The following is a 15453-nucleotide window of genomic DNA, read 5'->3' as shown; positions in this document are numbered from 1 at the left end:
GATGTTTCTTTATCACATTGAGAAGGGCTCTAGCTTTTGGAACAAATCTGATCACAGTTGCAGCAGTGCGGCACAAGGACAGAAGTGACCTTTCAGGCAGGAAGGCCGCAGGTTATTTAGGGCTTCTTAGGTTTTAAAACTACACCTTAACCCTCCCCTTCTTCTCCCTCCAGGAAACCCAGAGGTGGCCAATGCAGATCACAAAGCATCAGTGTACTAGGCTGATTGTGAGATACATGCTTTAACAAGTGGGCTACTATACAGCGCACTAGTGTCAGCATCCAAGTGGGTTTAGGATGTAGCCCCCCAAATGGAACTTGTTACCATGGTTTAACCTGGACAGAGGTACGAATCACGGTGGTGAGATCTGCATCCAAAAGAGAAGACAGCAACTTCTGGGACAAAGTGACTAAAAGCCATCCTGTCCACTGCTGATAGCAGGTCTTCTGAAAGCAGTTGGAAATCCAACCACATTTCTAGGTGGCAAACAAACGTGCTACGTCAGAACAGGTACAGTCTCCACCATATTTTTCATTTGCTTTTTCAACTCTAGCATCACCTGTTTTATCTGCATTGGTCCTCAGCCCCCTTCCCTTCTTCCATGCCCTGGTCTCTCTCAGGGTAGGATGCCCAATGTCCCATCTGAGCAGGAAGTAGATATGGGCTCATGCCAAACCTCTAGCACAAAGCATGCCCAAACACTGAGAAAATTTCAGTCTAGATCCAGATGTGAACATTAGGGGCTGGCCCACATCTCTGTAATTTGGCAAAACACATCAAGTCCATCTGTAATCATAAGTAAGAAGAGTGTGATTTGTTACTGAATTCTAAATTAATCATGAGATATGGAGGGCTGTATTTCATAGGCAGAGAGAATGCAGGAGAATACTTGTTTGTCAAGGTCAGTCATATATGACACCTTCCCAGTTCTTTTTCCAAAGAATCTTCCATTCCCAAATTGTTTTAGCAAAAAAGGGTTATATAAATGTTATTTATTATTCATTGCTTTCATCTCTCAGGTGAATAACATAGGATCTCAGGAAACAAAAATTCCAGTGGCAAAAGATCTGCACAATGCTTGTGAACTCTTCCTCTTGACAAAACTGCATTTTCACTTACTTCCTCTTGGGAGGCAAAATAACACTGCTGTCAACAGCTAATTGCTGCTGTGACCTAGCACGGCAACCTGACCATGAATGCAATAGAGTCATCTGATCATATAAACAAATCATATGGGTTTACAGTGTAGAATGAGTGAGCCTTTGGGAGGATAGTAGGCTGTAATATGCACAGGGAATATCTAAAGTCACTTAGTTTGATGCATGCTAAGGACAGTAGTAAGCTTAGCTCTCTCTTGCACAGTGTAGAAAGTTCATGGAGTTACACCAGAGTAAAAACAGAGTGAAGAATCAGACTCATCATAAAAGAGTTTCAGACAGAATTAATAGCAAGTGCATAGTTAAGGTTGCAAAACAGTTTCCTTTTAACCTGCTTTGAAACATTCATGTGTGAGGCACACTAAAAACAAATCTTATGAAAACACTCACTTTTGGGTCTGACGCTTTCCATACTTGGTCCTGCCTGAATTTTTTTGGGAGTGAGGAGGTGGGGGAGGGAAAGGGGCAAATGGAGCTTGCCCAGTTAAATTTGAAAAACAAAATGCAAAAGTTAAGGTTCTGGAAGGAAGAATAACCTGGCCACAATATACATAGTAGTAACACTTTCTTTTCCTGTTCTTCTACTGTAAATGTGTTCCCTGATACATTTTCATACCACCACAATACTGAATGTCATATTGCAGATTGTGTAGCATGGCTGAATTAACAATGCTTAACTTCTGAATTTCTTGCTGATAGAAAAGGCCAGATTTGAGATCCCTACAGAGCTGTTCTGCAGTTTGGAGCTTTGGTGTTTTCTGGCATGAGGCAACACCAGGTCAAGTAAAGAGCAGGTGTATATAGGACTACGCATGTTCACCTACAGGTTCATAGGTTTCAAGGCCTGAAAGGGCCTGTGGTGAACCTGACCCCACACCGCCTCTTTGTGGCAGGGGTGGGATGGGATGTCAGAACCTCACCAATCCCAAGCTCGCATGCTCGCCTCTCTGTGGGAGGCCCGATGTGGCCGAATGGCCTCTCCCCACGCAATCACCCCTTGGGCGGGGTAGCGTGTCCTAACAGCTAGAGTCCATATAAATCACTCCCAGTGTTGGAGCCGTGCAGCCCAATGGGCAGAGTCCATATAACTTCCCTCGCAGGCAGGGTAGTGCGGTGTAGTGACCGGAGTCCATGTAACTCACCCAAGTGTCAGGGCAGTGTGACCCAATGGCAAGGGTCTATATAAATCGCTCCCTGGGGTGGAGCAGTACGGCCCAATGGCTGGCATCCATATAATCACCCTTCTCAGACAGGGTAGCATGGCCTAGCATCCAGAATCCATATGATTCCTGTGGCAGGTGAGTGGTAGGGGGACCCAGACCCACCCTCTCCCTCGGGAGCCGACCCAGGGCCCTGATAATGGCAAGTTTCCCTTGCCACCAGCTCAGTGGGAATCTGCCCAAAACATGCTGAGCGTCTGTGTGGTTCTAACACCATTTTTCTCTAAAGTTCTTCTGGGTCACTTCCTACCATAAACAATGGGTTCTCCGCTTCGGGGGGGTTCCTCGTCTGCTCCCCTCCTGTGATGTACTACGTCTGGGCATCAGGGTGCATCCAGACTTGGCTGGCCTGTGGATCCTGGAGCGCAGGCTGTCTGTTCTCAGGAGCTGGCGGTGTGCCTCCTTCCCCTCCAGCGGTCAGCCCAGACTGAGCAGCTCTGCAGGCTTTTATACCAGTTCTCCAGTTGGAGCATGCCCAGCAGAGCCTCACGGGCGTGGCTTCCTCTGCTAGGAAGGATTAACCCCTGAGGTGCCAGTGCGGGTCCACTCTGCCCCATCACAGGACCACAGTGATCATTTAGTCTGAGCTCCTGTATAACACTGTATAGAACTTCCTCCAAATCATTGTTCGAGCAGTTCTTTAGAAAAACATCCAATCTCAACTTAAAACTAGTCACTGATGGAGAATCCACCACAACTTCTGGTAAATTGTTCCAATGGTTAATTATTCTCACCATTAAAAATGTATACCTTATTTCCAGTCTGAATTTGTTTAGCTTCAACTTCCAGCCATTGGACTGTATTATACCTTTCTCTGCTAGATTGAAGAGCCCATTGTGAAATATTTGTTCCCCATGTAGATATCTATAGATTGTTACCCAGTCACTCAACCTTCTCTTTGTTAAACTAAACAGATTGAGCTCTTTCAGTCAATCACTATAAGGCATGTTTTCTAATCCTTTAATGATTATCATGGCTCTTCTTTGAACCCTCTTCAATATATCAACATCCTTCTTGAATTGTGGGCGCCAGAGCAGAACACAGTATTCCAACAGCCATTGCACCAAGCTAATATAGAGGTAAGATAACCTCTCTACTCCTACTTGAGATTCCACTGTTTATGCATCCAAGGATTACATTAGCTCTTTTGACCACAGCATTGCACCAGGACATCATGTTTTCTGCTGATTATCCACCATGACTGCCTGAATCTGTTGAGTCACGGCTTCTCAGGCTAGAGCACCCATTCTGTAAGTATGGCCTACATTTTTTTGTTCCTAAATGTATTCATTTACACTTAGCCATATTACAATGCGTACTTACTTGCTTATGCCCAGTTTACCAAGTGTTCCAGATTGCTCTGACTCAGCGACCTGTCCTCTTCGTTATTTACCACTCCTTCAATTTTTGCGTCATCTGCAAACTTTATCAGCAATAATTTTATGTTTTCTTCCAGGTCATTGATAACAATAGTAAATAGAGTACCCGTCCCTGTGGGATCCCACTGGAAACACATCCATGCAATGATGATTTCCCATTTACAATGACATTTAGACCCACCAGTTGGCCAGTTTTTAATCCAATTTTAATCCACTTCCATCCACAGAATGGGAGTGCACTGGACACCAACTGTGTGGAGGCTGGAAGGCAGCTACTTGGATGCATGCTGGGTTAAGAACTGTTCCTTTAAAATATGAAGTAATAAAATTACCAAATCAGTTTTAACTATTTAGCGTTTGTTGGGCCTATTTCAAATGGACTATCATTTCTATTGACATGACTGAGAATAAATTCATGGAAGAGGAAAGATCTAGGTTGATACAAAGGAGCACACAGCTCAGTACTGCCCCTCTGAAATCAATGTCTAAATTCCTAATGATTTCAATGAGCGTAACATCAGGTTCCATAATTAGGATTAGTTGGAGGGAATTAAAGAAAAGGGAGAATTTAGGCTAAAGAAACTTCCTGTGAGGGGAAATCTATTCACCTGTGGAATTGTCTGCCAAGGAAAGTAGTGGAAGACATTTTATCTGGGACTTTTTTTAAAGCAGACAAAACAATGAAAAATGTTTTTCAAGGGAGAAACCTTCTGTTCACATGGAGATGGGGCACTTGCCTATTAGGACTTTTTCCACTGTGATTCGCTATCATCACTAACATAATTCACAATGGGCCAGATTATGATTCCCACTCTCACGATGATGACTACCTGACTTCACAAACAGTTGCACTGAAATAACAGGACTGCTTGTGGAGTACTCAGTGTAAATGTATTCGACTCAAAGCCAAAGACAAACTAGCCTTTTTAATTTGAATTGTATTCCAGTTTATCCAACAAACAGAAGAACATGTACTTGCCTTGATGTTGTAGAAGTAATAGTATATATTGGTTCAACACTTGGCGATGGGGAGCAATAAGGGGAGAGGTATTTTAAGCAGTTTTGAAACTATCTGAATTCTAATTGAAGTTGGATGTGCTGAATGGAACATTTGTGTTTTTCAGTGACCCTTTGGAAATGACATTTGTTCTAAAAATCAGTCAACAATTCTGGTGTTAAACATTACACTATATATAAACTGCAAAGAAAAGACTGTGGATGTTGTAAATAGCACGGTGCACATAAGTTTTGATGTACAGAATCACAGAATATCAGAGTTGGAAGGGACCTCAGGAGGTCATCTAGTCCAACCCCCTGCTCAAAGCAGGACCAATCCCCAACTAAATCATTCCAGCCAGGGCTTTGTCAAGCTGGGCCTTAAAAACCTCTAAGGAAGGAGATTCCAGCACTTCCCTGGGTAACCCATTCTAGTGCTTCACCACCCTCCTAGTGAAATAGTGTTTCCTAATATCCAACCTAAACCTCCCCCACTGCAACTTGAGACCATTGCTCCTTGTTCTGTCATCTGATACCACTGAGAACAGTCTAGATCCATTTTCTTTACCTCTGTATGTAAACATCTGAGTTGTACACATAGCATATACATCTCATCTGCATTATGGGAAGTCACAGATATACCTAAAGTCCATGTGAACTGCACTGACAAAATCAGCTTATTCCTCTGCAGCAAAACATTTACATCAAATATATTTTATGCTTTTACTTATTTTTCAATCCTTTTAGTGACATCTAGTGGAGTTTGTGCAAAATGCAGTTCTAGAATTCAGTGATTAGATTCTAATGTGACTGCAGTAAAAAAAACATTTTATTTAAATCCTATACCGGTCTAAGTGATTTTTTTCACTTCTACTTTCAATCTTTTTCCTTTAGGAATGTGTGGCATGACACTCTTAAGGAAAGATAAAAGACAACTAAACTTTTAACTCTCTCTCTCTGGCTCAAATTATTATCTACTTTATTCCCTCCCTCCACACCCCTTCCCCCAAAAAAATCACAAACAGCCCTACTGTCTGCTTAATCATTTCTTATTTGAAAACTTATCTATTCTTTCTGCACCTTGTAACACTTCTGTACAATCGGAATTACAAGCACAGTGACAAACAATCTCAACAGAGGTCACGTGACCATAAATCGGATGTATCTGATAATTACTCAAAGTCAGATTCTGAACAGGATTGGATTCTGAGTTCGCTGAAGACAGTAACAGTCATTCTATCAATGGGCTTTTGGATCAAGTCAGAATGAATTTGAAGGAATCTGTTTCATCAGCAAATATAATTCTCTGAACAAGAGTAAACATGAATTTTCTGTCTAGGAGATAGACAGGATGAGCACAAGGTTTCAAAGGAAAAACTTCTGAACAAGGCTAGCAGTCCTATGAAATATAGGTTTCTTATAACTTTTGAAACTTCCCCCCACCCCCAAAGTACAAATGACTGCTGTAAAGTAAGACTGGGGGAGGGATAGCTCTGTGGTTTGAGCATTGGCCTGCTAAACCCAGCTAGTTAAGGTGGGGGGCTGGACTCAATGACCTTTCAAGGTCCCTTCCAATTTTAGGAGATTGGTATATCTCCAATTATTATTATTATTTTTTTTTACACAGATCTGATTTGGGCTTTGTGAACAATATGGCAACCAAATACAAAGTGGGCTAATAATACAAGGATTCATTTGTATTTGGGAAACACAAAACCCTTTACATAAAACAGGCTAGTATTAGCTGTTGGAAGCTAATCTGGATCCTATATATCAATTTTTATAATCCAGTACCAATGATTAACAAATTACTCACCTACCTTCAAAACACATGGGAACAGTGTGGGGGTATCAAAAAGTTATAACAGCATGCTTTGGATGAAATATTATTGATAACTAAACGTCTATTGACTTTCAAGCTAAAAAACAATGAAGTCAGGTACTGCATGGGAAACTTTTGAGGCACCTACCAGAAAATGATACCACTTATTTCAATTGATAAAGGCCTCATTTTCCAAGATGCAGTTAAGTCAATGGGAACTGCAGGGGTTCAGCACCTTTGGGCACCAGGTTTGAAGTATTCTGGTTTGGATTTTGGATGGAAGTCCAGTGCATTTTGTCACCCATTCCATCCCTCCAAATCGTCGAGGTGTATCAAACAAAGGGTTAAAAAATAATTCAAACACACCAATGGTAACAGTTCAAACATTTTACTAAATCAATTCACACAAATCTCAAATTGCAAATATAATTAAAGACGACAGAGTTTTTTTGTTGTGTTTTTTCCCCCAGATTCATCATTAAGACAATAAACAAACAAATTAGTTTTGTAGCATGTGTTCTTTTTTTAAAAAAAAAATGAAAGAAACGCCACGCGATGTATTGATAAAGCACCACAACACAGTTACAAAATAGGGCTTGCCGGCTTCTTCCACAAGTAAAAGACTACAGACTGCTAACAACGCTCTGCATCAATCCATACTTCATTAAAATAAAATTATAAAATCTCCAAGATTACACTAAAAATCAGACAATGCCTGGAATACAGTGCATTAACAGCAGTAATGCCAACTATCATCAGTGCCAACATAAAAACATTTTAGAAAGTAAAAAACCAACCAAAGAAAACCAACAACAACAAAAAAACTTTATTCCCCAATAGGAGCAAAATTTAAAATAAGGGGTGCTCTGCCTCACAATGAGTTAAGGACCAGGGATGGGGGGTGTAGAGAATGGGTAGGAGGAGGGCTGGTATTGTAGCTTTCTAGGCTTAGTTGGCATCTAGCTTGGCCATTTCCTGCACATAAATCCCTATACTCTCGCTGTCAAAGAGCACAAAGTACACTGTCTTGATTGAAGAGGACATTGTCGACACAAAATAGCTGGAAATGGCTTTCAGGATCAGCTGGGCAGCAGTTTGCTTCGGGAAGCCATTTCTAGGGGAGAGAAAGAAAAGAAAAGAAAGACTTGCACAGAAAGCTTTCGATAGACTAGCCTTGCAGTTTGCAAACAATATCTGGGAAATCTCTTGTATGTCGTATGGTAATTAAACCTCCAAAATAACAGTGTGTGAGTTCCAAATGGAATTCGGGTTTTAACTGTTTTTTAGCTATTGAGACATAGAGCTCAAATGCACTGGTAATTAAAAACAAGTTTGTGGAGGAAAATACTCATAAAACAATAATCCTTTGCACTTTCATCCAAAGATCTTGAATCTCTCTACACGTTAATGAATTAAGCCTCACAAGACCCCAGTGAAGAAGTTATTTATTATCTTCATTTAACAGATGGGCATACCGAGTCACAGAAATCCAAAGGACTTGAGCAAAGCTGTTTGTGTATAAAGATATTTGCAGGCCCAGGAACAGAAACTATAGTTGTGACTCCCAGTCCCTTGTGAGAATTTCACAGTGATGTTTAAGTGGTATAAAGGATACTTACTATACTTTTTGCTTGCCAGATAGGAGGCCTAATGAGGCCCCTCTGAACTTCAGAGTTAAAGCCATGTAAGTTACACAATGCGAGAAGGTCATAAATGTGAGAGACTAGTTCATCTAAATTAAACATCACCTCTTATCTCATCTCCTTAATTCTATAATTACAGAAGTAGCAGGGCTGAAAATGCCCCGTTTTCAGAAAACTCATGGAAAGCAGCAGCAAAACCATTTTCTACTTGGGTGACTCTCTGATAGGCAGAAGGGGGTTGGCTGGCTGAAGCCAAGGTAATTTGAACCTTCTGCATCAAGTTTGTTGAATTTGGTCCACGGTCACCTAATGTAAACACAGTTGTGCATAGTAACTATGCAGCAGCTGGATTAATCAGATGAGACAGGGAACAGAAGAAATGAAGTAAAGAAAAGAGCTGAATGGCACGGAGGAAGTATTTTTAAAGATTTACACGACACAGGAAACTGTAAAAATTATACTGACCAGCCACAGGTGTTCAATACTTTTACACAAGAATTATCCTACAGATTTCAAACAAATGTTTTGCCCCACTCCAGGTCACATCCTCTTCCATATATCTGGGATTCCAGTTCAACCCAATCTATTTTATGAAAGCCATTTGGCTCTATAAAAAACTTGTAAAATCTCAAAAAATAAAATAAAATAAAAATGCAACCACCTAGTTACATTGCAGCAGTCAGATAACAGATCTGAATGTTGGCTGTGCTGACAATATGTGACAAGTCTTTTGCACATCTTGTATTGGGAAATATACACAAAAAGCAACTCACATTTTAAGCTCCACTGGAAACAACTGGCCCAACCCAGAAGAATGTCTCTGTGAACGTCTGGACTCTGCAGACTTGGAAGGCCAGATAGGATGCCTACACAACAGCTCAACTCACTTTGTAAAAACACTAATCTGTTGCAAAGAGCCAACTACCCACTTCTCATCCTTGCATACCACTGAGCTGGGGTACAGTGCTGGAGGAAAGAGAGCTTGCAAAAAGAGCTCTCCACCTCCTATCTCAGCGATTTTTTGCCCTTCCCCACTGGAACCAGAGAGACTGTAAAGCCAAAGAAACTCCATTCATGGCCACAAAAGTGGGAGGCAGAACAAATTATGGCAGGCCATGGGCCTCTGTGATTATGGGGGTATCTGTCCTATCCCAATTACTGGAGAGGTGTGGGTGGGCCCACAACATTGCTGGAGGGAGTAGGGGCCTTTGAGCACAAAAGTTAGGGTTTCCTTCACTCTGACGGTTTGGTTTCAGAGAAACATCTGGGCCTCCTCTCATTCCTAACCGTCAGCCCCACAGCTGCCACCATGAAGTTATTGCCACTTCTGGGAAAAGCATCTACAGCTGCATTACTTTGTTTCCTGACAGGCTGATTAAAGATTGAGGCACTTGGGTAGTTATAAGGCCCTCATTTACTGTGGTTGCTAAGAGAGGGTAGATGGATTGTGGGGAGGCAGCGTATCTAGCGGACAGGCCACTGGACTGAGAGTCAAGGGTGGCTCTGCCAATGACCCGCTGGGTGCCCACTGGGCAAGTCACTTCACCTCTCTGTACCCACTTCTCTTCCCCACCTTTGGCCACCTTGTCTATTTAGACAAGGGCTTTGTCTCCTGCTCTGTGTCTGCATAGTGCTTTCTGTTGTATAAGACATGCATTATAGGGAACAACAGTACTTGGTACACGGAAAAAGACAATGACTAAAATTTTCAAAATCGCCCACTGACTTTCAGTGATTTAGGCTCTTAAATTACTTTTGCCTTTCAGAAAGTATTAGGAAAGGGTCAAAAACCTGCACCATTAAAAATTTTGCCACTGACTTTAATGAGAATAGGACAGGCACTAAGGAAACAAGGTTGGTTTTTTCCCTCTAAGAAAGTTTTACATAGTAAAGAAAAGGTTTTTTTTTTTTTAAAAGCCACTCTTACATTTAAGCAGAGAGAATGCTTACATCATAATTAGGCTTGGCAGAATTAGATTTTGATTTTTTTGTCAAAATATACAAAGTAACTAGCCTTAAATCAAACTCTAATAAGTTCTCAAGCAGCATTTTTCTTATTCCACGTATCTATAGATTTCAATTACCACCAATACAAATTGTTTTTGTCGGTTTGTGTGTCTAGGGTGAAATCGAAGGTTATCGATATTTACCTATAAAAATCTAATCCTTCCAAGCCTAATTGTAGTATTGGCGTTACTGAGATACTCAGCTACTAGTAATACAAGGGAATACTACTCCTTACTTACAAACTGCACAACAGTGTTGGGAATTAGTGTTTGTCCAGCACTTTGAAGACATAGGGCCAAATTCACCCGTGGCATTAACAGATGCTACATCACTTAGCATTCATTGGATTATACCTGCACTGAATCTGGCCAATAAATACTGTTTTATTCTTCAAGCTGCCTGTAGTAAACCTGGGATATTTCAAAATTGATGACATGAAATTGCACATGCTGTTCCCCTCTTATTAGAACAGGTTTCCTAAAGCTAGTTTAGCTGTCCTACTGAGGCGCACCCTACGCAGGAACAACCCAATCGTGGTGCACAGCTGTCATAGGAGCTTTTATACCACTTACCCTCCCTGCTGCTGGCTTAGCAAAGAACAGGACATGTGGCCAGTATGCTTCTGTACTCCACCACTGCCCAGCTCCCTCTCTGGTCCCTTGTGGATGTTTCAGCCGGATATAAATTAGAGGGGCCTTCATGCTGTTTCTATTACAGGGTTACAGTAGGGGGACTTATGCAGACTAGTCCCAGGAGCAAAGGAGTGTGATAAAGTGTACAATTTTTGGCACGACCCAGGGATCCTGCTGCACCCCACCCCAATGGTGTCCCAATTAGATGTCAAGAGAGAATACAAGCAGGGCTCTGGGGACTTAATTCCCAGGATTAGGAGAGCTCCAGGATTAGATTGTAACCTCTGTTTAGACTTAATTTCTTGGGGCAGGGACTGTTGTTTTGTTTGGTGTTTGTATGGTGCCTAGCACTATGGGTCCTGCTCCATGACTGGAGCTTTCACGTGCTATGGTAATACAAATAAATAATAATAACCAGGGAGGCATTCACGTCTGCAAACTTACTAGATCCAAAGGAGTTTATTTAGGGTCAACGTGTTAGAAAGAGCAAAGAGAGACCTGGGGGGGGGGGGGGGGAGGTGCTGACCAGAGACCAGTTTAAGGGCTTTCAGGGAAAACAGGAATTACTTTTATAGCGTTACATTATTTGTATTTTGAGCTTAATTCTTGTAAAACTGCAGTTTGAGATTTTTGCCAAACTGGTGTCAATACAGATTAAAGTCAGAGCTTCTGGAATAAAACTCCATTCAGAGTGGGTGACTTTATATTCACACTGAATCTCTAGTAAACTTCTCTCCCTCATGGTTCTCCCCAGGGCTTTAAGCCACCTTTGCACAGCACCCCAACTTGTGCTCTCTGCAGGTTGGCCCTAGCTGAGCATCTGACTGCTACAAGCAAGCGATTTTATTTCCCCCCTGAAGTACAAAATGATTTATTGTAACTGCCCTCACATAATCCCATTCCTTAGCCATAAAAGAAAATGAAGCTGTTTACGTGAGTTTATTGGGTGATGTCTGTTTGGCAGATGTCCGTACCAGAACAGCTGTGTGCATGTGCGGCCTTTGGCGTCTGTTGTCCTTAAATCTTTATTTATTTAAAAAAAAAACCTTTTTACTTTATAAAACAACAGTAGAGACAGAATGAATATATTCTCCTTCATAGAAATTAATTACATTCCGCTTACCCACTTGAATTAAAGAAAACACCCAAGTGTTTATATCTTCCATGTTCTGAAGGCTGCAACCCCCAACCTTTTCATTGGCTTCAGTGAGAATTACATGCCTATGCCAAGAGAATATACCCCAAAATCTTGTCCGTCAGTCAGACAGGCTCACAATTGAATGTGAATGGAATGATTATTTGGGATTTCATTCTATTCAACAGCAATACACTCCTTGTAACAACAGCTTCTGTAAGTCATCCACTTGAGAAAAAAAATATACCATGTTCTGTTTTGTAAGGACTGCCATGTCAAGCAGTACATTTCGCATAAACATTGTTCTCCACAAAAAGTCTCCTTGAAGCTGCATAGTTACATCCTCTTAAAGTGACAAATGCCAATGTTCTTTCTGTATGAGCTATTAACTTGTATATTTAAATCTGGTACGATGTATATCTCTTCTGTTTCAATAAAAATGATAGGGATAATTTACATTTTATAGTGCAAATTATTCCAAAGGCTCCAACAGTGCTTTACACTGTATGAAGGATATACAGGAATCAATTCCCCACTGAAACAGAGCCCCTTTGGTGGGGTGGAGGGTTAAGGGGGAGAGTCCCAGAGCCTGGGCTCCAGTTCGCCCCAAAAATCTACAATGAAATTTTATAGCCTCACATCCTGAGCCCAGGAACTCGAATCAGCCGGCATGGGCTGGCCTCCGAGTGTTTTACTGCCATGTAGACATACCCTAGGTGTTTGACTGCCGATACGTAGACTAACACTAAGCCATGCCTCGTTTCTATCATACGACATATTCGCAGTGGTGCTGACTACACACTAAACCTTGGTAAGATAGATTTCCTTTTCTTCTTTTCACGTTTTTGTTAGATTATTAAAATGTGTTAATTTTAAATATTTGAATGCACTCATAAAAATGCATTGTATTCACTTGAACGTATTTGCGTACTTCATGATTCTGCAGGGATTACTGTTAAACCTGCTCAAGTCTGAACTATGATTCACTAGAGTATTTCACTTGGGATTTACTGGTTGAACTAGACTACAAGCAAGGGGCAATTTCACTGAAGAGATTGGAACTGAGTGGGTGAACAAGAATAAATCAATACTGCAGCAATGGGAGTTATGCCCAAGTAAGGGCTGGAGGACACAGGGCTGCATTAGAAAATCTGACCCACACCAAGTTAGGTAATAAGTTTGCATGACAACCTTACCGGCCACTGCCAATTGAAGGAAATGCAATTGACTTCAGCTTCTTTTCATCTGCCAGAGCCAAGCAGTTCTTCACTGTCTTTTCCAGCAGTTCCTCACATTTGTCCGAACCCCAGCCCGGGCTATTACAGTGGATCACAAATTTAGCAGGCAGTCCATGGCCTGCACTGACAACAGCTAGTAGGAAACAGGAAGTGAAATTTAATTGCTTTCATCTGGTCAGGATTAAAAAAGTACATATGTGGCAGTGTGATTAAAACTGTAAACAGCTGACAGACACTGCTATAATCCCAGTGGATCCTTTATCATACAAATCAAATAGCCTGAAGAGATAACATGATTACATAGACCATTTTACATTTGCTACCACGTTTTGTTGGAGTAATTTGTAAGTTACAACTATAATAGACCTCAATGAATAGAGAACAAGATCTATCACTGGCAATTTAGAGGACACATAAATTTGAAGTGGGCACTTTATTGCAACTTTCTTCTCATTTTATCAGATAATGTTACAAAGTTGGGTTGTCTGTTGGAGTATAAAACTGTTACAGGGCCGCTGTTGTTTTATTGTAATGTTACTGTCAAGTTACAGTACGTGCCAGGATGTTGTTCCAGACTCAAATTAACTACCTCTGTGATATTTAGAGGTTTAGTGTTAATATACAATCTGTTGAGCCAGCTTTTGATTGGACTGCAGCCCAAATGGCATCAAATGCAAAGATTATGATGTATCTATAAATCGACGGGAAAAGCTACAGTAATTAACCAGCTGTTTTCTTTTATTCCCTGCCAATGCGACACACTTTCTGATTTAATATGAGCGAGTCTATTTTGTCTAGTTTCAGCAGAGTTTTGGATTCATGTTACTTTAAAATTTCTTTATCACATGCATCACCTCACCCTTGATGACTGATACAATGCTGTTTTCTAGTTTACCTCTTTCATTATTTAATGAAACAACTGTCCAGTATGGATTTATGGATTTACAGCATTTGATTTATTGTTTTTATGCATCAGAAGACAAGACCTTGCATGTGCCAGGGAAGGAAGAGGGCATTTTATGTGCTAATTATATCATGGCACCTCAACCCTGGCACAGATGTGCAAGAGACATAAGGACACTCCACAAATGGACTAGTGACACTCAGGCTCAGTGAGTGCAGAGACAGATCCTGTGACTTGGGAGTACAAATCTCCCAAGAGGACAGGGCAGGAAGCAGGGCTATGGTCTCACCACCTCACCTTCCTCTGCACAGCTGGTTGGGCGCAGAGAAGGGAGCAGACTACGTGCATACGAGGGAGCTCAGGGCCAGATTGTGTGTCTATTCTGTATCTGCAGTTCAGTGGTGGAAAATACAGGAATTTTATTTTACTTATTTGGTTCATTAAAAAAATGCCTATTCATAGGCTCGAGTACAAAGTTAGTCGCAAAATACAAACTTGAATAGCAGTTCACAGTCAGACAGACATCTAATTGCATCTGTGGCTGAAGCTATCTATGCCTACAAAATTGTGGGTAAAATGGAGCTTGCTTCTAACAGTCAGACCTGCAAATGCTCCTCTTGGCAAGAAATTCTCTCTTCCATGCTGGAATGTTTATGGAGCACTTTGTTATTACAATATGGCCACCATATTGTAATAATAACTCCATACAATAACTCCTGGAGCCATATTATCACATATGGATATTATCCTGTAGGTGCTGCAAAAAAGAGAAAATAGACCTTGGCATGTGGAATTCTGACTGCAGAGGGGTAAATTTCTAAGGGGCAATGGAAGCACAAGCATTTGTGCACTTTGGGGCCTGCAGATGCTTAACATATTGAATAACCTCAGTGCGAGGCAATTTTGTCATAGTTAGCTCTAAAAAGTTGGCAGATTCAGAATATATCATAAATCCAAGAAAAATCTAATAAAGCCAGCAGACATCTCCAGTCAGCGGAATTTTATGTATCGTGCGACTCTGATGTGACCAGTTCAGTATCTTGTAATACCTTCAAACTGCAGGAGGAAAATACTGTGCCGACATGCCTCACTAGTTTTACTGTCTCTGAAATGGAGAGAGCCTTCTGATGGAACTATGGGGACTCTGAAGGATAATTGTTAATTATCCAAAGCAATTTTCACTTATTTCAAATTAAAGTGCTTTGAAAGAGGAAGTATTTTACAGTTTTCTATAAAACATACAAGGTCTGTGTGCAGAATTCTGCTACTGTTACAGCTATGCTCCAAGAAGAGAACGATGGTTTAGTCTCCACTATGGAA

General features: G+C 41.1%; 1 protein-coding gene across 4 annotated transcripts in view; it reads right to left on the bottom strand.

The window, feature by feature from the left end:
* Window positions 1-6946: 6946 nt before the first annotated feature.
* Window positions 6947-15453, bottom strand: part of LOC115655769 (core histone macro-H2A.1) — an 83518-nt gene continuing 75011 nt past the window's right edge. For all 4 annotated transcript variants that reach the window (XM_030571565.1, XM_030571566.1, XM_030571567.1 and 1 more), the window contains exons 8-9: window positions 13188-13362; window positions 6947-7688 (exon numbers count right to left, since the gene is read on the bottom strand). In XM_030571565.1, coding sequence (XP_030427425.1) covers window positions 7523-7688; window positions 13188-13362 — 341 coding nt within the window. In that variant the 3' untranslated portion in view covers window positions 6947-7522. The remainder of the gene's footprint in view (window positions 7689-13187; window positions 13363-15453) is intronic.

Source organism: Gopherus evgoodei, chromosome 8 (assembly GCF_007399415.2).
Source record: "Gopherus evgoodei ecotype Sinaloan lineage chromosome 8, rGopEvg1_v1.p, whole genome shotgun sequence".
Taxonomy (NCBI): domain Eukaryota; kingdom Metazoa; phylum Chordata; order Testudines; family Testudinidae; genus Gopherus; species Gopherus evgoodei.
Note: the sequence above shows the minus strand (reverse complement) of the source record. Positions and strands in the feature narration are given on the sequence as shown.